Raw genomic sequence first — 27,311 nt, 5'->3', positions numbered from 1 at the left:
GGTTCATTTATTCCATAAATATTTACTGAGAACCCATCATGTACCAAGCACTGTGATGGCTAATAGGTTTAGTAGCGAAATAAGACCAATCTTGTCTCTTTTCTCTGAAAATTTCAAGTCAGCCTTTGCAGTTCTTTAGCTGTCAGGGAACAGTTGTGCCTCAGATCCTTTTACTTCTTACTACTTCTGTCATCAAGCTGCTCATACATGGAACACTTTTTTTTTTTTTTAATATTTTTTTTTGTTTGTTTGTTTGTTTAAGATTTGTTTTTTCGTTTGGGGTATAGAATAATTGAGTTCTATTTATTTATTTATTTATGGCTGTGTTGGGTCTTCGTTTCTGTGCGAGGGCTCTCTCCAGTTGCGGCAAGCGGGGGCCACTCTTCATCGCAGTGCGCGGGCCTCTCACTATCGCGGCCTCTCTTGTTGCGGAGCACAGGCTCCAGACGCGCAGGCTCAGTAATTGTGGCTCACGGGCCCAGCTGCTCCGCGGCATGTGGGATCCTCCCAGACCAGGGCTCGAACCCGTGTCCCCTGCATTGGCAGGCAGATTCTCAACCACTGCGCCACCAGGGAAGCCCCAACACATTTAAAGTTATATAGTACTCAACAAAAAATATTTAAAATGTAGCTGTATTTTAGTGAAGGAAAATTTTTAGGTCATGGGAGAATGTTAGCATACAAAAGGATTAGTATTCTCTGCTCCATTCAGAGTATTTCTTTTCCTAACATACTTCAAAGACTCTGGGCTTAAACGTTGCATATTTAGGGTTATAAACATGTAAGTAATCTTTAAGAGTATGTTCATCATAATGAAAATCAGATGTAACAAATATTTTTGAGTCCCATGATGTATTTTATTATGAGATTTTATCTTTCATAGAGACTGACACAAATGAATTCTCTTTAGCATTGCCTAGCTGAATTAACTTGCCTTGACATTGAAGCCATAGGGTACTGTAATTGTCTACATGCACTAAACTGTTGCTTTGATACTTGGTTAGGTTTACATTATGCAACAGTAAAACTCTTGGAATGCAATGCACATTAATCTTTAGCTGTGACATACTTGCGAGGAGTTTTGGAATTTATTTATGCACTTAAGAGTACTATAAAATTGTTCTTACTCTCTCGTTTTAGTTGCAGTGTGTGCTCTGTCCTTCATCCACATTTGTTGTGAGCTTTGCTTTACTTCTCTGTAGTTGTGATAAATTGCACCAAGGACATTCTTATGGTCAATTCTTAGATTGGGAGAGGTTGGGAAAATGGTCTGTGATTGAAAAAGAGAATGGAGCAGTAACCCTTAACGGATAAACTATAACTTGATATCGAGAAAACAGTCCACAGACAGGTCTTTATACTATTCTAATAAATAAAAAAAATAGAGGTATTACTCGAAGCTCTTCCTTGAAGTTTACTTACAATGTAACACATTCTCTTGTTCACAGCATAAACAAATGTAAAAATTACTATGAAGTACTTGGAGTTACCAAAGATGCTGGTGATGAAGATTTGAAAAAAGCTTATAGAAAGCTTGCTTTGAAGTTTCATCCAGACAAAAACCATGCACCTGGAGCAACAGATGCTTTTAAAAGTAAAGTAAACCTTTTAAAGCAATTTTCTAAGCCCTTTTCAGAATCCACTTTACAGTGTTTTAGAATATTAAATTCTGCCTTTAGACTGGTGCATTTAGAAGCCAGCATAAGCAAGCCTCCTCAAAATCCTTTAAAACTTCACTATTAACTTGTTATACCAAGAGCCAAACAAATGCTGTTTGGCTTCACAAAAGCGACATGTCAGTTTTGGCAAAGTTCTAAGTAACTTTTCTAGGTACCCATGCACGCCTTCTAGTTTACTACGTACAAGTAGTGTGATGATTATGCATGAGCTTCTAGCATGTTACCAGCTGGTTCTAAAAGAACTAAAAGCAATATTTTTTTTATGAGTTTTTGAGATATTAGAGACTGTCTAGAATTGGGAAATTACTTGGAATCACTATTTGTCCAGTATTCTTCTATTTCTGTTAACTCTGGCCAATTTTTGCATTTTTCATATGTAGTTCTAACTACTGTGATTTTTTTTTCAAGAATGTTTCTTTTCTCTTGGCTAATATTTTCTTCATTTTCTTTCTTATTATTTCAGTTTTTTTGCCAATTTAGTAAATAAGTGTGAGAGAACTGATTTTATAATTCATGTTTATTACAATTTATTCATAATAGTTAACTTCTGATTCATAGGAAAATGCTTAAATTTGTGATTATTTGTTCTTGTGAATTTGACATTCATAAAGCCAATGTATGATGTTTACAGTGAAATGCTGGGGTCTTGGAATAACAGGAAGGAGATAATCATTTTAAATTTTCCTAAAAGATAGACGACTCAATTGTCATTCATAAAAATACTGTTAAAATTGTTTGCAATACAGTTTTATTTCTTAAAAGAAGTTGGCAAGCAAAATACATTTGGGAATTATTAATATTTTCCAGTAAAAGCAGCTGCCAAAGTGGTGCTGGTGAAAGTAGACTATCTCTGTGACAGTGAGAGCCTTCTCTGTCTCCTTAGATTAAAAGTGGCGTGTTGAAAGCACAGGAAAAGCTGCTTTACTCAAAAACACTAACTTTAGCACATATTCCCCCCCAAAGTAAAATACCTCTGTGACAGTGAGAGTCTTCTCTGTCTCCTTAAATTAAAAGTGGTGTGTTGAAAGCATAGGAAAAGCTGCTTTACTCAAAACACTAACTTTAGCACATATTTCCCCCCAAAGTTAAAAACCTTTTTTTCCCTTTCTGAATTAAAATCGTTTAATTTAAAATTTTTTGTGTTTTTAAGATGTCTAAACACATTGGCAGTGAGTTATTTGCATGTTTGTGATCTGTTAGATGATTTCAGTATTAATTCTTCATTAATGTTAACGACATTTAACTGCTTCTTTCTCCCATTTCTGTATTGAAGTCATGTTAGCATTATTGGTCTTAGAATAACAGTAAGTGGACCTACCAATATTTTTACAGCCTGTGTTGTGTTTTGAAGAGGTGAGCAACATATATGTCACCCCACACAGACACTTAGAGGAGTTTAACAAAGGTGATTGTTCTTTGGTGTGGTACATTTCAGAGTCTAATACTACACTTTGCAAAACTAGAAACTTAATATTTATCAACATGCTGGGCGGTGATTCATCTCTAGAGGAAAGGCGCACATTATTCAATACATAGGGGTTTATTTGTAAATCAGAATGCCAATTTATTAACTCCAAAGAAGATCATAATAGGGTGGTGGTTGATGAACCCATATTTCATTGAGTGGAAACTACATAGAAAACCAAGATTGTTGGGACTTCCCCGGCAGTCCAGTGGTTAAGACTCCACGCTTCCACTGCAGGGGGCACGGGTTCGATCCCTAGTCTGTGAATTCCACGTGCCACGTGGCATGGCTAAAAAAACTAAAGAAAAGAAAACCCAGATTGTAAGCCAGAGATGCTTGGTGAGCAAAGGTAGTTAATTAGAAGATATTACTGCTAGTGTGTCAGCACACAGAAATGGCAGGTTTCATTCATTCAACACATAGGACCTTTTCATTACCTTCTGAATCGTCTTATTTTATTTTTAACCATTTGATCTAAACTTCTGTGTTTGGGATACCAAGCTGTTTATTCTAAGTAAAGACTATAGTTTTTTGTTTATATGAGAGGTAAGTATAGATTTATTGCTCTGTAATTGCCAAAATACTTTTTACAGAAGATGGAAACCACTTGTTTTTTATATCTTTCAAGAATAGAAAAAGAGGAGATAATTGGTTAAGGAATTAAATTAGATAGAAGAGATATTTTCATTTGTGTGTTTTGTAAAACTTTAAAAATAAAAGATTATTATCAAAGAGAGTAGGCTAAATGAACTCTTAACTTCATGTAGCTCTTTGTTCTTTAGTTATGTTTGTGAGTTTCTCAAAGCAGGGAATATTTTATTTAAATCTAGACAGTGACTTGCATAGTATATATAAACATACCTTAAAAAAATATTTGAATCAAATGGATCCCTTTTCTTCTGTCTGATGTGGATATCTTCAAAACATGCCCAGTCTACCTTGACCTTCAAAGACTCCCAAGTATTTCAGAGACTATTTGAATAGTACATGTGCCTGTTTACATATACGTGAATATAATGACAAGGGCATTGATTAGCTGTTTATATGTTTGCTTGATAAATAATAATGGATCAGATGCTACTGCCTATGTTAGGTTTGGTAGTTCAATATTCTTAACATCTAGAGCGAATCTATAAGAACAGAGAAATCAGTTCTACCCTATGGGCTAATTCTGAGAGAAATACAGTAAGAAAATATGAGATATCCTCTTACTCAAAGAATTTGTAATTTATGAAGAGGAGACAAGACTCACACAGAACATTTGGAATAATAGTAATACCTAACATTTGACAAGCATTTTATAGTTTTTCATTCCTATTTTTAAAAATTTAATGCTTATTAACAATCTTCTGAAATAGATGGGAACCGGTGTCATTCTTTCACAAATAAGAAAACTGAGGCTCAGAGAGATTAACTGATTTACCCAGGATCTCCCAGAAGACTGAATGTAATTAAATTCAAAACATAGAATAAAGATGTCTGAAGAAAAGTCAGAAAGATAAAGTAGAATCATAATCAGAGTAATTGGAGAAGCCACCATATAATAGGTGAGAATTAAGAGTTTACTCAAGGTGTGTATGATTTCTATGGTTAGTGAAGAGAGAAGATGGCAGAAACTTGGATATGAGAATGAGGGAAGTGACTTAAAAGTCAGTGATGACTTCCACTTTCAGGAAGATGGAAGAGTTATACTTTTCCCTGTTCCTCACACTAAAGTGCAACTGGATATCAGTTATAAAGTAAAACAAACATAAGAAAACTGAAACATAGAGGGAAGAAGGTAGACCAGCTAAGGACCTTGGGACCCAAAGAACAACATGGCAGTGTGTTGCTTGGGTTTCCTTTTGCCTTTTATGTCTTAGACTGGGTGCTGGAGAAGCAGATAACCCAGAAACACCAATGAGCACAGACAAACAATTCCCAAGAAAGGCCTGCTGTCTCTAGCCAAACAACCAGGAAAGGGGTGACATAGTAAGACAGAAAACTTTTAAGCAGTAGTCATTCTACCGCAGCCAAATACCACAGAAAAAACTGTGGCCCCACCCACACCCACACCAGCAGAGGCTGAGAACCTATACTGTCACCCTTTCCAGGCTGTAATGAGATGCCCTACCCTCCCAACTGGGGTGGTAACAGAGAAGATTGAGTAGGGAGCTGTTACTTCCACTGCTACCGGCAGTAACAAGGTATCCCTTCCTCTCCCCCATCACCCGGGGTAGTGTTATAAGTGGCCTGGACTTTCACTGCCATCCAGAGGTAAGCAAAGCCATATCATTGTGGTGTCATTAAAGCCACCTGGGGAGCAATAATGAGGCACCCCTCCTCTTTCCAGCCAAAGAGATATCAGTGGAGGCTTGATTGGGGACTGGAAATCCCATCCCTGCCCATCAGTGATGAGGAGCCTCTTCTTTCAGACGTCATCAGAGGCCAAGGGGGAAACCTCAACTTCTACTCCCACCTTGGAGTAACAGGGTGGTATCCTCACTTCCTGTACCAAACAGGACAATTAAAACAGAAGCTTTAGATAAGGTCCAGAGCCTTATAAGACAATACCTCAAATGATCACAAATCAATTGAAAATCACTTACCATACTAAACATTAGGAACACTTCAAATCATATTTAAAAAGTCAATCAATAGAAATGCACATGAAGATGACAGAAGGGTTAGAATTGCCTAACAAAGACTTTAAAGCATCCATCATAAAAATGCTTCAATGAGCAATTACAAATATGCTTGAAACATTTAGAATAAAAGTCTCAGCAAAGAAATAGAAAGTCTGAGCAAATAAACACAAGGTATAAAGAATCAAATAGAAATTCTATAAATTAAAAGTACAAAACCAAAATGAAACTAGCAATGAATAACATAAACAGCAGAATAACAGAGGAAAAAAAAAATCAGTGAACTGGAAAATAGAAAAATGGACATTATTCAATCTGAACAGTGGAGAAAATAGACTGAAAGAGAAAAAAGGAACATAACCTCACATACAAGTGAGAATATAACAAAAGATTTAACATTCTTATATGTTTCCTAGAAGAAGAGGAGAAAGAGGGCATAGCTGAAAAAGTACTAAAAAAAATAAAGGTTGAAAACTTCAAATACTTGACAAAAGATATAAACTTCCATAATTTAAGAAGTTGAGTGAACTCCAAAGAGATAAGCCCAGTGATATCCACACGAAGACACATCATAGTCAAACTTCTGAAAACTGAAGATTAAGAAAAAACCTTGAAAGCAGCAAAAGAGAAGTGACACCTTACCTATAGGGGAAAAGCAATTCACATGACAGTGAATTTCACATCCGAAATCATGCAGGCTGGGAAGAAGTGGCACATTTTTCAATACTGAAAGAAAAGAAACTATCAACCCAGAATTCTATACCCAGCAAAAATATCTTTCAGGAATGAAGGGGAAATCAAGATATTTTCAGATGAAGGAAAAGTAATAGAATTTGTCATTAGCAGACATACCCTAAAAGAATAGCTAAAGGAAATTTTCTAAACAAAAGAAAATAATAAAAAAAGGAATCTGAAATATCAAGAAGGAAGAAAGGACAGCATAAGCAAAAATATGGGTAAATGCAATATACTTTGCTTCTCTTGAACTTCTAAATTATGTTTGACATTTGAAGCAAAAATTTTAATATTATCTGATGTGGTTCTCAATGTGTGTAGAGAAAATATGTAAGGCAGTTACATTATAAATGGGGAAGAACAAAGGAAAGTAAAGAGAAGTAGAAGTAAGGATTTCACAGTACACTTGAACTAGAAAAGTGATGATACCAGTGGGCTGTTGTAAGTTATGTATATATAATATAATATCTAGAACAACCACTGAAAAACTGTACAAAGAGATAGAGTCAGAAAACACTAGATAAATCAAAATGGAATTCTAAAAAACATGTTCACATAACTCCAAGGAAGTCAGGAAAAAGAAAACAACAGAAAACAAAAAATAAAATGGTAGACATACGCTCTAACTAATCAGTAGTTACATATAAATGTAAATGATCTGAATATATCAATTAAAAGACAGATTGGCCAAGTGAATTAAAAATATATGACTTGACTATATGTTACCTATAAGAAACTCACTGCATTTATAACAATATAGACAGGCTGAAAGTAAAGAAATGAAAAATGGTATATCATGTAAACATTAATCAAAAGAAAGTGGAATAGCTGTATTAATACTAGAAAAAGTAGAATTTAGACTAAAAAAATTACCAGAGAGAGATATTATGTTATGATAAAGAGACAATCCTTCAAGGGGATATAACAATATAAATGTGTATGCACCAAAAAACAGATGCAAAATATGTAAATCAAAAACTAATACAACTGGAAAGAGAAATAGGTAAATTCACGATTATAGTTGGAAACGTTAGCACCTCTCTCTCAACACTTGATAGAACAAAAAGACAGAAAATCAGCAAGAATATAAAAGAATTAAACACCACTATTACCCAAGAAGATTTAATCAACATTTATAGAACACTCCACCCAACAGCAGACTATAAAATCTTTTCAAGTGCTCAGAACATACTCCAAGTTAGACCATGTCCTGGATCATAAAATAAATTTCTACCAAGTTGAAAAACTGAAATCATACGGAGTGTGTTCTTTGACCACAATGAAATCAAAATAGAGTCAATAACAGAAAGATAATTGGAAAATGTTCAATCACTTGGAAACTGAACAACACACTTCCAAATAATCTATGGGTCAAAGAAATCTCAAAGAGAATTTTTAAAAAATACATTAAACTGAATAAAAATTCAACATATCAAAAATTCGAGGGAACCAGCTAAAGCAACACTAAGAGGAAACATAACACTTAGTGCACGTATTAGAAGAGAGGAACAGCCTTAGTCATCTAGGCTTCTCCTCATGAAACTAGAAAAAGAAGAGCAAAGTAAACCTAAAGCAAGAAGAAGGAAGGAAATAAAGGTGAGAGTGGAAATCAGTAAAATTGAAAACAGAAAAACAATAGTGAAGATCAGTGAAGCAGAAGAACTAGTTGTTTGAAAAGATCAATAAAATTGACAGACTGACAAAGGGAAAAAAGAAGACAATTTACTATTATCAAAAATAGTATCAGAAACAAGGATACAAACCCTGCAAACATCAAAAGGGTAAGAGAATACTATGAACAGCTCCACACACATAAATTTACAACCAATTTTTTGAAAATTGAAAATGATCAGAACTCACTCACTTTGAAGTAGGTAATATGAACAGCCCTATAACTGTTAAGTAAACTTGTAATTAGGAAACTCCCAAAAGGAAATCTCCAGGCTCAGATGTCTTTATTGGAGAATTCTATGAAACTTTTCAAGAAGAGTTAAAACCAATTCTACAGCCTCTTCCTGAAAATAGAAGAGAAGGAAATATTTCCCAATCCATTTCACAAAATAATTATTACCCTGCTATCAAAACCAGTCAAAGACACTACAAAAAAAATAAAACTACAGACTAATATCCTTCGTGGAATAAACCCAAATATCCTTAATAAAATATCAGAATTCAACAATCTTTTAAAAGAATTATACATCCTGACCAAGTAGAGTTTATTCCAAGGATGCAAAGCTGGTTCACTATTTGAATATCAGTCAGTGTGATCCACTATGTTAATAGGCGGAAGAAGAAAAATCTTATTTTATCAGTCAATGCAGTAAAAGCATTTGAAAAATTTCTCCACTCATTCATGGTAAAACTGACAGGAAATAAAACACTGATAGAAAAAAATAGTAATTCCAAAGGAAACTGCCTCAAATTGATAAAAGAGCAACTATAGAAAACCTACAGTTAACAGTATACTTAACGGTGGAAGACTTAATGCTTTCCCCCTAAGACTGGGAACAAGCAAGAATGTCCCCTTTCACCACTCTTACTCAAAATAGTGTTGGAAATTCTAGTCAGTGCATTAAGGTGAGAGAAGGAAATAAAAGGCACACAGATTGGAAAGGAAGAGATCAAACTGTACCTATTTGCACATAACATGATCATGTATAAAATCCCCACGGAATGTACCAAAAAAAAAAAATCCTAGAACTAGTAAGTGAATCCTGCAAGATTTCAGGGTACAAGATAAACATACAAAAATCAATTTCTATTTAGCATATTTCTATATACTAGTAGTGAACATGTAGACACTGAAATTAAAAATACATTACTGTTTACAATCACACACACACAAGAAATACTTAGCTGTAAATTTAACAAAACTTGTATGAGATTTGTATGCTGAAAGCTGTACAATACTAATGAAAGAAATCAGAGGATCTAAATAAATGGAACGATATATCATGTTCATGGATTGAAGGACATGGTAGTAAAGATGTCAAGACTTCCCAAGTTGATATACACATGTAATACAGTTCCTGTCAAAATCCTAACAAGACTTCTTTGTAGATAAGAGCAAGTTTATTCTAAAACTCATATGGAAATACAAAGAACCTGAATAAATAAAAATGATTCATTAAAGGAAAGGAGTAGGAGTAATTAGTGTACCTGATTTTAGGACTTACTTTATAGCTACAGTTAGCAAAACAGTGTAATATTGGTAGAGGGATAGACACATAGGTCAGTGGAACAAGACAGGGAAGCCATACAATATGATAAAGGTGCAAAATAATTCAGTGGAGAAGAGATAACCTTTTCAGCAAATGGTTTTGGAGCAATTGGACATTCATAGGTAAAACAATAACAACAAAATTTAACCTTGACCTAAATCTCATGCTTTATGTAAGAATGAATTTGACATGATAAAACAACACTTTAACTTTTAGCAAAAAATCATGGAAGCAAATCTTTAGAATCTTAGGCTATGCAGTGACTTCTTAGACTTAACACTAGACAGTTTATAAAACAAGAAGTGGATAAGTTGGACTTCATCAAAAAAATTTTTGTTTGCTCCGCAAAGATGCTATGAAGTAGCGGAAAAGACAAGCAACAAGATAGGAGAAAATATTTGCCAAGCACATATCTGACAAAGGACTAGTGTCTAGGATATATAAAGAACCCCCCAAACCCAAAATTTAAAAAGCAGACAACCCAATTAGAAATTGGTTAAGAGACATGAAGAGACATCCCACAAAAGATTATATACACATGGCAAATAAGCATGTGAAAAGGTTTTTTAACATCATTCATTAGCCATTAGGGATAATGCAAAGTAAAACCAAAATGAGATATCACTACACACCTATCAGAAGGGTTAAAGTAAAAAATAGTAAGAACACCAAATACTGGTATGGATGCAGAGTAACTGGATCACTTATACATTGCTGATGGGATATGAAATGACACAGTCACTCTGCAAAACAGTTTAGCAGTTTCTCACAAAACTAAGTATTCAACTAATAGACAGCCCAGCAATTGCATTTCTGGGAATTTATCCCAGAAATAAAAATTTATGTTTACACGTACATGAATGTACATGAATGTACATAGCATTTTTTTAAAATTTTACTTATTTATATTTGGCTGTGTTGGGTCCTCATTGTTGTGTGCAGGCATTCTCTAGTTGTGGCGAGCGGGGGCTACTCTTCATTGCGGTGGCTTCTTTTGTTGCGGAGCATGGGCTCTAGGTGTGTGGGCTTCAGTAGTTGCAGCACACGGGCTCAATAGTTGTGGCTCACGGGCTCTAGAGTGCAGGCTCAGTAGCTGTGGCGCACGGGCTTAGTTGCTCCGCGGCATGTGGGATCTTCCCGGACCAGGGCTCAAACCCGTGTCCCCTGCATTGGCAGGCAGATTCTTAACCACTGCGCCACCAGGGAAGTCCCTACATAGCAGTTTTATTTGTAATATCCAAAAACTAGAAACAGCCCAGATGTTGTTCACTGGGTGATTAGTGAAACAAACATCCATACCATGGAAAACAATAAAAAAGGAATGAATGGCTTACATAACAGCTTGGATCCATCCCCAAAGAATTATGCTGATTGAAAAAAGCCAATCTGGGAGGTGTCATTCTATTTATATACTGTATTATTCCATTGATATAACATTCTTGAAATGCCAAGATTTTAGAAATAGAGAATAGAGTGGTTAGTGTTTGTGGGGATTTAAAGAGGGGATGGAGGGGAAGGAAGTGGGTGTGGTTATAAAAGGGCAACCTGAGACGGTAATGGAAATGTTCTGTATCCTGATTGTATCAATGTCAGTATCCTATCTGTGATACTGTGCTATAACTTTATAAGATATTACCATTGGGGAAATTAGGTAACATATAGAAGGGATCTCTCTGTAATATTTTTTACAACTTCATGTGAATCTAAAGTTAACCTCAAAATAAAAGGTGTGATTAAGGAAAAATGAATAAAGCAGAAGGTATCTCTTGGTGAAGTAAATAACACTGAGATGGAAATGTATTTTGTGAGGCTTTTGAATACCAAAATAAATTTTGGTTTTAATTCGTAAGATAATAAGGACCTGAAAAAAAAAATCTTGATTATAGGTATAGCACAAAGTAAGTGAATAGAAAATTAGTCACAGTAGATAGAATAAATTGTCTTACATATAGAATTATGAATTATGACAATCTTTCACAAATATTTTCTAAAACATCATAATGTTTGGAAATCACTTTTTTAAAAAGCAAAGCCTTAAAGGTAGAATTGGGTTGCCAATATATTATTAGTATAAAAAGTAATAGCATTATGAACCCGAAATAGTCCTTTTAGTGCATAGAGGTTAAATCCGAAAACTGATATTATTACTGGAAGTACAACTTTGGCAGATATTGAAAGATATACTTCTTTTTAAGGTTATACTTCTTTTTAAGGTATGTGTTAATTAATACCTTGATGGTGTTTGTAAGTACATTGCTGGGATCTCTGATTATGCTTCTCCCTTGGAGCAACATTATAAATGATTGCTCTATTTCTGAGTCACAGATCTATTTGAAAATCTGAAGAAAGTTTTGGACCATCTCCTCAGATAAGTGGACCATCCACCTAATTTTTCATACCATAGGGTTCACAGACCACCTGAAAGCTATCCCTGATTCAGAAGAAAGGGTCCAGAGAATCTGTATATAATTATTTCAGTGTGATATGTAGTCATCCAAAAACAACTACCATACCATAGGGTTCACAGGCCACCTGAAAGCTATCTCTGATTCGGAAGAAAGGGTCCAGAGTATCTGTATATGATTAATTTCAGTGTGATATGTAGTCCTCCGGAAACAACTACCATACCATAGGGTTCACAGGCCACCTGAAAGCTATCTCTGATTCAGAAGAAAGGGTCCAGAGTATCTGTATATGATTAATTTCAGTGTGATATGTAGTCCTCCGGAAACAACTACCATACCATAGGGTTCACAGACCACCTGAAAGCTATCTCTGATTCAGAAGAAAGGGTCCAGAGTATCTGTATATGATTAATTTCAGTGCGATATGTAGTCCTCCGGAAACAACTACCATACCATAGGGTTCACAGGCCACCTGAAAGCTATCTCTGATTCGGAAGAAAGGGTCCAGAGTATCTGTATATGATTAATTTCAGTGTGATATGTAGTCATCCAAAAACAACTACCATACCATAGGGTTCACAGGCCACCTGAAAGCTATCTCTGATTAGGAAGAAAGGGTCCAGAGTATCTGTATATGATTAATTTCAGTGTGATGTGTAGTCCTCCAGAAACAACTACCATACCATAGGGTTCACAGACCACCTGAAAGCTATCTCTGATTCGGAAGAAACGGTCCAGAGTATCTGTATATGATTAATTTCAGTGCGATATGTAGTCCTCCGGAAACAACTACCATACCATAGGGTTCACAGGCCACCTGAAAGCTATCTCTGATTCGGAACAAAGGGTCCAGAGTATCTGTATATGATTAATTTCAGTGCGATATGTAGTCCTCCGGAAACAACTGCCTAATGAGCACGTATTTGCTTGCACAGTGCCTATGGCAGCCACCACATGGGAGCTCAAAAGTATTTTTAAAATAATCCCATATGCAAGAGGCTTATGATCCAGTTTAAGAAGTAAGCTGTTCTTATAAAATGATTAATTATTAGATGTTTCAGAATGTGAATAGGGTGATTCTTGCATTTAGATTAAAGCGTTACAGCTTTTGTAAATCACCTCGAGAAGACATTTTGGTAATTAATGTGATCTTTTGGGCATGGGAGTATGAGGTAGGCAATAGAATTCTTTATGAATATCATGAAAGTAGCAAAGTGAGATAGGAGGACTAGAGATATGGATATATGGATTCATTCAAAAACAAATTCAGTCTCTATGCTCTACCGTGGGGATATTGCAGTGAAAACTTAGATACAGTCCCTACCCTCATGGAGTTGACAGTTTAAGAGAAATAAATTGTTCAGGAATAAATGAAGAATAGCTTACTCTGGGCTGGAGTGTGCGAAAAAAGTCTATGGTGTAGGTTGCATAGAGTTTACTTACTGTCCTAAAATAAATTTGACCTTGAACAAGTTTCCTAACCTTTTTGAACCTCAGGGGGCTCATCTGTAAAGTTGAGACACTAATGGATAAAGTAATAAGATATTGGGTTCAGAGCCTGGTAGTTGGTGGCTACTGCTATTGTTATTGGTTTGAAGGGAAGTAATGAATGACTAGATTGGGATACTCAAGAAAAGAAGCAGGAAGTTAGGGGAGCACAGTGGTAAGAAAGCAAGATGAGCATTCCTTTATGTTCCAGGCAGTAGGGAGACTTGCCTGATTAATATAAAAAATTGTATTGGGAGGTAATATGTGTAATTGTAAGCAATGTATAATACCTTTAAAAGAAATTGTTACTGTCTTATTTTTTTGATTAACCTCAAGTCATTTTTTGTTGTTGTTTGACAAGAAGCCTTTATATGGGGCAGTCTTTTATAATATAAAAACGTTGCTTATTGGGGCTTCCCTGGTGGCGCAGCGGTTGAGAATCCGCCTGCCAATGCAGGGGACACGGGTTCGAGCCCTGGTCTGGGAAGATCCCACATGCCGCCGAGCAACTAGGCCTGTGAGCCACAATTACTGAGCCTGCGCGTCTGGAGCCTGTGCTCCGCAACAAGAGAGGCCATGATAATGAGAGGCCTGCGCACCGCAATGAAGAGTGGCCCCCACTTGCCGCAACTAGAGAAAGCCCTCGCACAGAAACGAAGACCCAACACAGCCAAAAATAAATAAATAAATAAATAAATAAACCCAGAAAGTTAAAAAAAAAAACTTTGCTTATCAACTTTTGCTCATTACTTTTTCAGAGATTGGAAACGCTTATGCGGTTTTAAGCAATCCAGAAAAACGAAAGCAGTATGACCTCACAGGCAATGAAGAACAAGCATGTAATCAGCAGAACAATGGTAGATTTAATTTCCATAGAGGTTGTGAAGCTGATATAACTCCAGAAGACTTGTTTAATATATTCTTTGGTGGTGGATTTCCTTCAGGTATTTTAATGTTAGTTATAAATATTTGTACTTTATGAAGCTAGAGATCATCACCTCCAGTTAGGCTATTTAGAGATTTATGTACCTTCTCCCTGACATTTTCTTATAGTATTATGATCCTGTGATGGTTTTTCATGAAGATAGAAGAAAATTGTTAGACTTATTACCTTTATTGTAAGTCTGTCTTTTTCCTAGAACATACTTTATTTTTAAAAAGATGTTGTGTATTTTACATAGAGCTGAAGAAAGGATCTGTAAGTAGGAGATCCAGTGGCAATGCATTAGTTAAGTGCCAATACAATTATAGGAAGTAACCTGTACCTTGAAGGACTATTTGACATTGGTTCTTTGAAGATCTTTGTAGATTTCATTAATAATATTGTAGATTGTTAATATGGATGTATGTGGAGGTACTGTCCATTGAAATGTCTGAATCATGGGTTACATATAAAGTAAGTGGGTTTTAAAAAATTACATTAAGATAGAAATAATTTCTTGAACTAGGCTATCAAAGTAAAATACTGTAGAAGTACTACTAAATGAATAGATTTTTAGTACCAGCATAAGTAGTACTGTGTTTTACTTAAATTTACTGTAAGTTGCTTGTGTGGAAATTAATTTTCTTTAAGAGTAGCTCCTCTAAGGTGTTTAAAATTATAGCTCCAGTCTTGTTTACAGCAGTAACGAAAGGTGCTAAGTTAAACATCCCATTCAAAATTAGGATAGTCTTTATGAATGTAGCAATATAATTTGGCCTGGTAGTCCTGTCTGAATATTATTGAGAAAGATTGTGATCATTGATAAGGCATTTTGTAAAGCATCCTTGAAAGAAAGAGGATGTGTAGATACAAATTAATGACTGAAAATATAACCTGCATTTTGACGTACTAGGATACATAATTACCTCTCACGAAAAAATTATTCAGACTAATAATTTTGACTAAAAATATGCTGGGAACAATTAGAAATCTTTCAGACAATAGTGAATTTTTCTGATAGTTGATTTGCAGTTCTTTTGCTTGTTATAACATAGTTTACTTTATCAGTGATAGCCATTTCTGGTTGGTCACCTTTTTTGAAAACAACTTGAATGTCCATCAACAAGAAAATGTTTGAAAATTGTGGTCCACCTGTACCATAGTATATTATACAGCTGTTTTTAAAAAGTGAATTAGAGCACAAGCTTTTGATTTCTAGAAGTACTTGTGATTCATTGATAAATGCAGAAAGCAGAGTTTCAGATTAATGATCCAAGGTTTGTAAAATCAACCAACCACAGCAAAAGTCCTCCCTGTATGCAGTATTAGGGAGGAACTCTCATTCAAGTTTTCATCAAGAAAGAGCTTCTCCTTTACTTTAAGGGAAGCAAAGAAGAATCATTCCTGGTTTTGTCCACTCTTCACTCACAAGAGGAGAGGGCAGTAAGCATTCATTACTCAAACATGCGTTGTTTTAGTAATTAAAAATAAATAAATAAAAATATAAAGGAAAATATGATTTTTCTGATGATAATTGTTCTCCCTAATTTAACCTTGCTTTTAATTTTCTAGGTAGTGTACATTCATTTTCAAATGGACGAGCTGGCTATAGCAATCAACATCAGCATCAACATAGTGGACATGAAAGAGAAGAAGAAAGAGGAGATGTATGTTTATGATATGATTAGAAATCAGAAAATGGCAAATTTCAGCTCAGGAAAAGCATAGAGTTGTCTGAAAATAGGGCAAGTTGGTTTAAAATGAAGTAATGAGTTTTCTTTTACCAGAGGTGTTCAATGGAGACTAGAGAATCCCTTAGGGATACTGGGGGAGCAGGGGTAGAAGTCAAGGTGACAGGTGGTTGGGCAATATGACACCTTCACATTTGATATTCTATGATTCTAATGAAGGTAAACTTGCAGTGTGCATGTTCTGAACGTAAATTCTTATTGTTGGTTCTAAAGAATTTAGAATTAATACTGAAAAAATTAAATTAGAAGTCACTTTCCTTATCCTAATGCAGTTATACCTAATTGCATATAGCAGTTAAATTACGTGAAGGAGAAATATAAATGGAAAGAGCACTGGACCAGAAATTAAAATGTCTGGTCCCCAGCTGTACCACTGTCATCAGTGTCCATGTTCCACCCTCAAATCCATGGTAAAAATAGTTTTGCAACCTGCTGCATATTGATAGAGTCTCTGTGTATGAAGATAAAGAGGGAGACAGAGAACTTCGTCATCTGTAAAATGAGATCAGGTTATACCAGTGTTTTCCAAATCAGGATCAGGATCTCTAGGTGAAGCACCTAAAAAGTTGTATTTTTAAGAATCACCCCAGGAAGCTGGTATGATCAGGCAGATTTGGAAGCACTGAACCGATGATCTCAAATGTCCTTTCTTCCTCTAAAAATGTTTGACAATTGTTGGATTATTGACAACTAAAGTTATATTACAATTTGTTATTCTTTGATGATTTTTTTGTAGGGAGGTTTTTCTGTGTTTATCCAGCTGATGCCCATTATTGTATTGATCCTCGTGTCATTATTAAGCCAATTGATGGTCTCTAATCCTCCTTATTCCTTATATCCCAGATCGTAAGTAGCTCAGTGAAGTTTTACAAAAAAAGAACTGTTGTTTCTTACCTAACTAACTTTAAAGGGCCTTGTGCTCTTTTAAACTTTTAAGTGCCAAATATTCTATTACTACATGTGTACCTGATTTTAAAATGTCTAATTTTAAAGGTAGTTTACTTAAGCAATAAGTTTGTATTATGTTAGTTTACATTTCTGTCCTATTGTGGATAAAGACAGAAGTGTTACGTTCGAACTTGATGGCAATTTAATGTAATAGGTAATGTGTTGACATCAAAGACAAAAAACTTTAGAAGACAAAAATACTTTAAAGACAAAAATAGAGTTGTGATTGATCTCACATAGGATTTGTGTCGTTAGGGTATGACTTCACTCTTATGTTTATAAAATATTGATTAAATAAAAGCAAATATTACTTTTTTGTTATGTGAGGTATTTTTCCACAATATACTTTATATATAAGCGATCAGGACATATAGCAAATTTAATGCAGCATACCTTCCAAAAAACTTTAGTGTAATACAATGAATATAATGGAAACTTTGTAAAATCATATTGCTAGTGATTATATAGTATTAAAAACAGATTGGTCTAAAAATAAGAAGTAATTTATTTCTTCCAAATAAGATTTTTATTAACTATAAGTTGAGAGAACTTATAGGAACATAATGTATTAAAATATGATTACTTTTTTATGACATGAATGGTGGTTTTAGGTAATTTGAGATAATATTAAATACTTGATTACCAATATTGACTTTTTAATTATTTTTATTAGCTTGATTTGAAGAAGCAGATCAGAATGTACAATTTTAATTAAAAAAATAATGATCAAGCATTTCTTTTACAGTGGATCAGGGCAAACGATTAAAATGCAGACAGAAAACTTGGGTGTCGTTTATTATGTCAACAAAGACTTTAAAAATGAATATAAAGGAATGTTATTGCAAAAGGTAGAAAAGAGTGTGGAAGAAGATTATGTGACTAATATTCGAAATAATTGCTGGAAAGAAAGACAACAAAGTAAGTTTATCAAATATTTAACATTTAAAAACTTATTCAGAGTCTTTGGAATTGATTACTGTAGATTTCCCTACTCAAGGAATGTTCTAGAATTGCCTGGCACATACTCGGAGCCCAGTACTTAAATGAGACAATATGTTTTAATGTACATGTGGTCTTATAACAATATTTGGCACATGGCAAGGACTTAATAAATGGTATTTGTGTTATTGTTCTTAATAAATATTTGATGGAATAAGTAGATAATATCAAATTTCATTGTATTTAAGATGTTGTCAGTTGTAACATGCAACATTATTTTATGCACCACTAAGAAAGAAAAAAATCCTGGTATAGACTATGTCATCAGTTTTAATATGTATCCTGTTTCAGAATTAAATTTGAAACTCTTCATTAATTTAGCTTCAACAGGTTAACAGTTAATGTACAATGAGTTTTGTTGACATTCCACTTTCCCTTACTTATTTTGTAGGTAGAGAAGTTCTTGTGAACACTTAATTTGTTTAGCTTCTTCCAGCCTCAACTTCCTTAATTTAAGCAGTTATATCTATAAAAAGATTGACTATTGACCATAAGAATCTGCTGAGATGCTCCATGTGAACTGTTATTATAGTTTTTTGTTTTTCTTACTGTTCCGAATAATAATATAGACCATATAGTGTAGACATTGGAATTAAACAGACTAAAGTTGAATCCTAGGTCTGAAATTTTTACCTGAGTGATTAAGGCCGAATATTCTAACCTCTATGAATTTATTTCCTTGTGTATAAAATGGATGATGATGATGATGGTGAGTGGGAACAGGAAGTAACTATAATTTATATAACGCCTATTTTTTCAGTCATTCTCCCAGGCCCTTTATATATATTAACTCATTTAAGCTCCACAATGACACTGTGAGGCGATTATACCCACTTTACATATGAGGAAACTGAGGCATAGAGAGACTAATTAGTAACTTGCCCAAGGTCATTGAGGTGATCTGTGATTCAAAACCAATTTGCTTTCATAATCTAGGCACTGTGCCTCACAGTCTTCTCTCTAATACCTAACTTTATGGGTTTGTTGTGAAAATTAAATCAGGCAATAGTTGAAGTGTTTCACATGTAGTAAATACTCAGAAAATGGGAGCAATTATCATCTCTTATCCACCGGGGAAAATTTGATAAAACATAACCATTGTATACTTCTAAGAGAGTTCTTATCTCTGGCATTGGTTTCTTCATCTATATACTGATAGTTAGAGGAGAAACCTCCTTAGTTTCTAAAAAGTCTCTGAGTCTGTGAATCAGTATGTTCTCAAAGTGGAGAAGGTTACAAAAGACCAGTGGTTTTTCAGCTGGGAATGATTTGCCCCTGCCTCCCAGGGGACATTTGGTAATGTCTGGAAACTGTGTGCGTCAACACGGGGTTGGGGTGGAAGGGATTGCTACTGGCATCTGATGGGTTAAGGCCAGGGACGCTGCCTAACATTCTAGGACGCACAGGGCAACCTCCACACCAAGAATTATCTGGCCCCAAATGCCAGTATTGCTGAGGTTGAGAAACCGTGCATTAGCCAAAGGTCTTAAGGGAAGTATTTCCCAAATTTTACTTATTTAATTTTATTTCACCTAATTTTTTGATCTGTAGCACCTTGCACAGTTGTTGGTACAACATAGGCAGAATAAATTTTTGATGGATATATGAACAGTTGGATGAATGATTAATGAATTCATATGAATGAATGTATGAAAGACCTGCTTATTTTGTGCTAAAAGAATGACGAGCACATTAGATATCTCATTTTCAAATACAAGTCCTAGTCCCCAGCCAAATACGGGTGATTTTGGGGTTATGCATACTTACATTCTATTACCTTAAATAAAAATTGGGAATTGACTGCATAAATAGAAAGAAAGAAGGAAAGGTATTCATGTTTATGAATGAGTGTAATGTTATGTTTAAAGTGCCGGCTCTGGGACTGCCTTGCAAGATCCTGGCTTCACCGACGCATTACCTACTTACTTAACCTCTCTAAATCTTAGTTATCTTATCATTAAAATATGGACCATAACAGATAATATATGGTAACACTTAGCGTAATGCCTTGTATCCATAAGTGTTCTATATTATTATTTATTTATTTATTTATTTTTACTCCATCCCTAGCATAAGCCAAGTAGTTTTTCTGGCATAATTTAATCTTTTAACAATCCGACAAGATCAATATCAGTAGGTTCACAAAATGTGAAGAATTGGTCAATCAAGGTAAAGGGTTTTAGAGTGTTTATTGTGGTACTCAACTTGTGTATGTTTGAAATTTTCAATATAAAATTCAACAAATTCAGCACATCTATAGGTTAGGGGCTTGAATACACTTTTGCCAGGATTTTTCTGTTTTGGAGTCACTTCTATCACTCTCTAATGTCTTGATTGGTAAAATAGGTGTTTTATAAAATACAAGCAGTAATTTGAGGTAATGGAAAGAATATTAGGCTAGGAGTTAGAGATTTGGATTGAAATCTAGATTCTGCCATTTACTAGCCCTGTGAACTTTGCTTTATCTACCACACTTGGAAAGAATCATCTGCAAATGGATTTTACAAGTGCCTCATTTGTAAATAAAAGGAGGGGAGTGATTTTAATTGATTTGTTAAATCCTAACCTGATTGATCATTTCTGAAAGTCTTTACAAATAGAATACACTCTTATCTATGAGTTTATTTTGAATGTGGTCCTGATTGATGTCCTCTAATTTGGTCACTGTTTTTGGTTACATTTTATCTAAGTGAGCCCACCCTTTAGAAGTGTTAATAAACAGTGAAATGGCTGAGAATAACAGGAAAGTAACAAGGAATAGTTCCCTGAAGAATGTTTGATTTCTAGTCCCTTTATTTTTCTTTACTAATTCTATCCACATATTGAAGGAAGCGTCAGAAGTACTTATTTGCTGAATATCACTGCTGTGATTGTATAGCAAGCTGTTTTTATCTTTTGTGTTCCTTTAGTAAGTTTATTATATATGTTTTTAATTCAAGCAAACTCAGAACAAGATTGCAAATTTTTCTACTCAGATCTTGGCATAATTAATTAATCTGGAACCTTAATAAAAGGTTACAGCAAAACAACCACTAGCAGTATTGAATAGCATATGGTGTGTTTGGGATAAGAGGTCAAGATAATGCTTTAGAGCAGCAGTTTTTAAACCTTTGGGAACAGGAGTGGAGGAGGGAAAGGGTTGATAGGATACCATCCTTATTTTCTTTTCTAGAGCAGCTCTGTGATTTATTTATTCATTCATTCATTTATTCATTCATTCACTCATTTATGGCTGCGTTGGGTCTTCGTTGCTGCGGGCGGGCTTTCTCTAGTTGCGGAGAGCGGGGCTTACTCTTTGTTGCAGTGCGCGGGCTTCTTCTTGTTGCGGAGCACCGGCTCCAGGCGTGCGGGCTTCAGTAGTTGCAGCACTTGGGCTTAGTAGTTGCGGCACGTGGGCCCTAGAGCACGAGGGCTTCAGTAGTTGTGGCACGCGGGCTTGGTAGTTGCGGCGCACAGGCTTAGTTGCTCTGCGGCACGTGGGATCTTCCCGGACCAGGGCTCGAACCTGTGAACCTTGCATTGGCAGGCGGATTCTTAACCACTGCACCACCAAGGAAGTCCCTCTGTGTTTGTTTCACATGGTAGGATTCCAAATGGCTTTTAGGTCTAGTACTTGGATTTCTTTAAAAACAAACAAACAAACAGTTAATAGAAATATATTGAAGGACTTCTATGAAACATCTTTGAGTTTAAACAACTAGTTGATCTAAATTACTATTTACTTAGCAATATATATTTTTTGGTTAACAGAAACAGATATGCAGTATGCAGCAAAAGTATACCATGATGAACGACTCCGAAGGAAGGCAGATGCCTTGAGCATGGACAACTGTAAAGAATTGGAGCGGCTGACCAGTATTTATAAAGGAGGATGAACTGGAATTTTATTTATACCTTTTAGAGTACTCTCTATTTTTTCTGTAAGTAAGTTTAGTTTCATCATGAGAGCTAAAGAAGAAGATTTGATGTTGAAAACTAAACTGAATAGTTGGTCCCTGAAATCTTGGACTGTTTATGACCTACTGGCTCCTTTAAATAGTAAAGAACTGAAAACTAAAATTAATATTTTAGTTATGCTTCTGCAATTATTTTCACTTTAAAAGCTTATATGATTCCTAACTAAAAATGTCTTGAGAAAGGATTATCGCACCTGTAGCAATTTCTGGTTTTAGATTCTCAATTTTTTTCCCTTGTCATGTAAATATTTATGGAATGATCATTTTGTGTATATACAGGTTATTGCCTTTTTATTTAAATTCTTTTGGTGTTTAGCTCCATGAGACACTTTAGTTTAAAGTGACGGAATAAATGTTTTATGACAAAATTGCATTTTCCTTGTCAGATGTCCAATGTGTGGAGGTTACAATGAAACTTTATCAAAAAGAAAAGAAAAAACAAAAGTTGTTTAACTTTGTGTAAAATCTTGTAGCATTATCAGCGTAGAGGGAATTGATATTTTTAATATTACCATTATATTCTAAATTATATATTGAGATAAATGAACTGGTGTAAAGTATAAGTTTGCTATTTATTTAGTTTTATGAATTGCTAAGCCATGCATAGAAATGAAATGCTATACTGATAGATTTTAAAGAAAATATGAGGAAATGGCTATATAAACATTAACCAAAAAGGGTCTTCAACAGTAAATTGCAGTTATGTCATTTGCAATTCCAGTAACTAAAAGGCCCCCAAATGTTCATATGCATACATCTTTGAAGGCTGCTAAAATTTATGAAGAACAGGACCTACCTGTTTTACCCCCCATGGAAATTTGCAGTTTCTTCTTAGTGATCAGGAGCCTTAGTAAACAGGATCCGAAACTAAATGAGTTCTTAATATTGTCTAATAGGAAAAATTACTACTGAAATGAAGCTTTGTGCCTTTTAACCTGATTGCCAGCTCGTAAACATATAGGTAGATTACAGCAGACTTACTTGATCAGAGCATGATCTGTTTGGCCATATACAGCAGTGAGCAGAAACATAGCAGCAGGTAGAATAGTGATTTATAACAAGTTATCCTTACAAAAATTTGAGCTAAAATCTATTCTCCATTGAGTAATTCAATTAATCCTATAGGAATAAGCTCCTTATAATTAAATCCATAATATAAATTGGAAAAATCAGCTGGAAATTGAAGTTTTTGGTGCCTGTATGTTGGATATGAAACTATTTGATTTCTAGTCTTCTATTTTTTTTTTTTCTTCTATGTTTAACAGTTGTAGTATTTTAATGATTTTGCTTTCATACTCATTTAACAGAACATGAACACATCTTTGGTAGTTTTTTTTTGTGTGTGAGAGAATGCTAGTTGGAGTGCAGTGTTCTTTTATTTAAAGATTTTTTTCTGAATGTAATTTATATAGCATCTGTTGAATAGAACTTCTGAAATGACCATTCTTTTTTAAATGTTCTCTTGTATCCCCTTTTCCAGGTAAATCAATAGAAATGCTTGATTGAATTAGTTGTTTAACTAAACAGCATACTATCCTAGGAAAACTGGACAGCTTAACCAACTTTCTTTTAGAAATGCAACCTTAAAAAAAAAAATAGCGTGCTTAAAAGAAAATACAATTTAAAATATTTTCTTCAGCCTATAGAATTAGTTTCTGAAAAACAAGGTCATAGCATTCTAATTAACTTTGAAAGTTTATATGCATCAGAAAACTTATACAAATATAAATGAAAAAAATTTCATCCATTATTTTTCCAGTTTTAATGGGAAATTTACACTATTGTGATTGATGCTTATGTGAATTGAACTCTTGTTGACTGATTCTTTTTCCCTTAATCCTGACTTTAAGGAGATAGGTGAAGTTATCAAGTTAAGTGAAGTTATATATTATGAAGTCATACATGGCTTTTGGACAGTATTATATTTCAGTTGCATTACATTTCATTTCATAAAATGCATTTGATAAAATTTTCAAACAACTGTGGGAAATGACTGATCGAGTGCCTGACAATTTAAGCCACATGTAAAGTATGCAAGTAAAGAGTAAGCCCTTAATGTCACCTATATCATGGTGTAAAGGCCCGTCCAAGTGTCTTAGAATTTTGGGTTAATTCTACAAAGTAAAAAGACTTCTACTATCTTTTTTTTTTTAATCAAAGTGTATGATTTACAGTGTCAGCTATCTTGAGATGTAAGATTTTCACATTTGCTGCTCTTTTAACAAAAATTCCATTTTGCCATCTTATTTTTAGCTGAGCTTTCCAATTTAATTTGATAACTTGTCCTCTTCATTTTAATCATCGCCTAAAAGCCCTCAATCTTTGAGTATTGATTTACTAGCTTTTCTAACTGGTATTTTAGAAGTTTGGCAGCAATTATATTTATTAGTGCTTTACATTTTTATCCCTTTTTAAACACATACACAAACATCATTGTCTTTGCGAGGATTTGGGGGAAAGTAAATAGTACCTTTTCTCCTCCTCTTTTAATTCCTTTGTTTCCACATAGGTGCTAGTCATTTGTAAGTTTTGGAATTTATTGTGATCAAATCTGAGAATTTAACTCTCAACAGTGAGAAATAATAAGTGAAAACAATGTGTTTTGGGAACAGACTACATTTGAATGCTTAAATAAGTATTTGTTTCATAATCATTACATTCTTATTTATGATAATTACAAAGATTTGGTAGAGAAGAGTAAGCCCTTAAGGTATATATATGCCAGTGCATTAAACCACTTTGCTTTTATGTCAGCTCAGGTGTTATTAGGAACAGGAAGATAGAATTCCAGCCCTTTGCTTTAATTGCACTTTCATGCTTAAGTGTTCTTCCTGTTAAATCTTTAGTTATACTAGTATGTAAAATTGTTACTGAGAGAAATGGTTAACCTCTTGATTTCCCTTTGTTGATTTGTAATATTTTTAAATGCAGCTGTTATTTAACAGATGTGACATTTAATATTACTTAATAATGCATTCTAACTTATTTCATTAAAAAAATTTCCCACCCGTGTTAAGGCAGTGAAATATTTCTAGATGTTGGCCTGAGGACCAAATGAGCCGTCTTTTTAGTTAAGTAAGAATTATGTCAAAAGACCAAATGATTCAAAAGGAGAATTTGTGCACTTATTTAGCTTTCCCATATGAAGCTTGTGTTCAGTATTACTCTTACTATTGTCTGTCTTCATACTGAGTGAACCAACTGAAAAGGCATTCATAATCTTTTTTCTTAACTGAACAGAAAACCTTCTGAAAATGAACAATAAGTCTTAATCTGTACTAGATAGCTGAAAAACCTTGTCTCTTGGCCATATTGGACTAGTGCCTAAAGTCCATAAAATTCTCTATAAACCCATCAAAAAGAAAAGAGAGTAGTCTCACAATAACTTGTTTTTTTAATTCTAATTTTTAAGTTCAAAGAAGAAGTGGGTAGAATGAGGATCTTCAAGCATTGTTGCACATTCCTTTAATAATCTGGCAGGCGATACAGTCCTCGAATTCAGGCTTCCTCTTTGTTTCATTACTATTAAATAGACAGTTTCATATAAATGGAAACATTTTCCCTCAAAACACTAGTTCAAAACATATTCCTTATATTAAGGATTATGTAACCGCATTTTTTGTAAATTCCTTGTGTGTAACTTTCCTGTTGGTATGTGATTCCTTTTCATTTATTTAATTTTATTATCTGCTGGTTTTGGGGCCAATAGATTTGTGAATATTCTGTGGATGTGTCCATGTATACGTGTGTGTGTGTATATATATATATATATACATATATATATATATTTTCCAGCTAATACCTCAAATATGTGATTGTTTAATATATACCACATTATATTTGCACAGAGCAGGGCTTCCATTAGCAGTGGATTTTCTTATTTCTAACTTTGAAAATCAGTCCACAGAATTTCATTGGTGTGGATTCTTTCTGTTGATCTTTTCCATATTTTAACACAGATTCCTATTATAAGGCCCATACTTCAAATATAATTGTATCTTTCTATAGCAATCTGGAAGTATGTAGGGGTAAGAAGTGTTTCTTGGAATGTTTTAGTAAGTTACCATAAAAAATTGGAATTACTCGTTGCCAAGCTGTCTGGTAACTGCATAACAGATGACATCTGGCATGAATGTGAATGTCTCATTCACTTCAGCCCAGGAGTTGGGACATTCTAATCTGATATTCTACTTTGCCATTTAAGAGCACCATTAAAATAATAGAGATTTTTCGATGACATCGGAGTATTTTAAGCATCAATTTAAAAATGAACTGCTTTGGACTCTGTATGGATGGATGACTATATCAATGAGAAGAAAGAAACTCACACATAAATAATATTTTTGTAATTTATTTGTATTAAGAAATGCTTCTTACCTTTTTTGTTTTTTCAATTTTTGGGTTGCTACATAAGACTTTCTTTCCATATGAAGTTTAGATCATGTTTTTTAAAAGCTGCAGGTAATTTTCAAGGTGTGATGGAATTTTAATGGAAGCCTTGTATAAGTTAAATGAAGTGAAATTGGTAAAGGAGATCTTACTTTATTTGTCTATAGTGCATTCAAGATTATACAATTAGATTTCAAAATGAAATGTCTGATTTGTAAAATATTTAATGTTATATCAGACTTATATAAAATAAAATTTTCTGTGTGAGAACTCTGTTAAAGAAAATGCATTTGATTTTTAATGAATGTTCTGCTGAATGATTTATGATGAATTTTTGTCTTTCAGTCTCTGCAGTTTATCTCAATATATGAATAAAAAGAAGGTCTGTTCTCACTGTAAAGGGTTTGTTTTTATCATGTTTTACATTCTTAATATGCCCTTTCCTTCATTCATTCAACCATTCAACAAATGTATGAATGTTTGCTATAACCCAGGCAGTAATATGGGAATTAATCACTGAAGAAGGCAAAAATCCTTATGAAGTTTACATCTAGCAAGGGAAATAAATGTCAAGTAAATAACTAATTATAATTATGATGAATGCTACAAAGAAAATTACAAGGTACAACAAAAGCATATATCTAGAAGACTTAACCTACTCTGGGAGGATTAGGGAAGGTTTCTCTGAGGAAGTGAGCTTAAGCTGAAACCCAAAAGATGAGATAAGTA

At 34.2% G+C, this 27,311-nt stretch overlaps 1 protein-coding gene across 7 annotated transcripts in view; it reads left to right on the top strand.

Moving 5' to 3' along the window:
* DNAJB14 (DnaJ heat shock protein family (Hsp40) member B14) overlaps positions 1-27,003 on the top strand; it is a 48,876-nt gene extending 21,873 nt beyond the window's left edge. For 4 of the 7 annotated variants that reach the window (XM_036853189.1, XM_036853188.1, XM_036853187.1 and 1 more), the window contains 6 exons: positions 1,449-1,594; positions 14,376-14,561; positions 16,112-16,206; positions 17,027-17,136; positions 17,984-18,156; positions 21,988-27,002. In XM_036853189.1, coding sequence (XP_036709084.1) covers positions 1,449-1,594; positions 14,376-14,561; positions 16,112-16,206; positions 17,027-17,136; positions 17,984-18,156; positions 21,988-22,112 — 835 coding nt within the window. In that variant the 3' untranslated portion in view covers positions 22,113-27,002. Of the gene's footprint in view, positions 1-1,448; positions 1,595-14,375; positions 14,562-16,111; positions 16,207-17,026; positions 17,137-17,983; positions 18,161-21,987 lie in introns of all 7 variants that reach the window. The other 3 variants (XM_036853186.1, XM_036853190.1, XM_036853184.1) reach the window with 3 other exon arrangements.
* The last annotated feature ends 308 nt before the right edge of the window (positions 27,004-27,311 follow it).

The sequence above is a fragment of the Balaenoptera musculus genome, chromosome 5 (genome assembly GCF_009873245.2).
Source record: "Balaenoptera musculus isolate JJ_BM4_2016_0621 chromosome 5, mBalMus1.pri.v3, whole genome shotgun sequence".
In the NCBI taxonomy this organism is placed as follows: Eukaryota; Metazoa; Chordata; class Mammalia; order Artiodactyla; family Balaenopteridae; genus Balaenoptera; species Balaenoptera musculus.
Note: the sequence above shows the minus strand (reverse complement) of the source record. Positions and strands in the feature narration are given on the sequence as shown.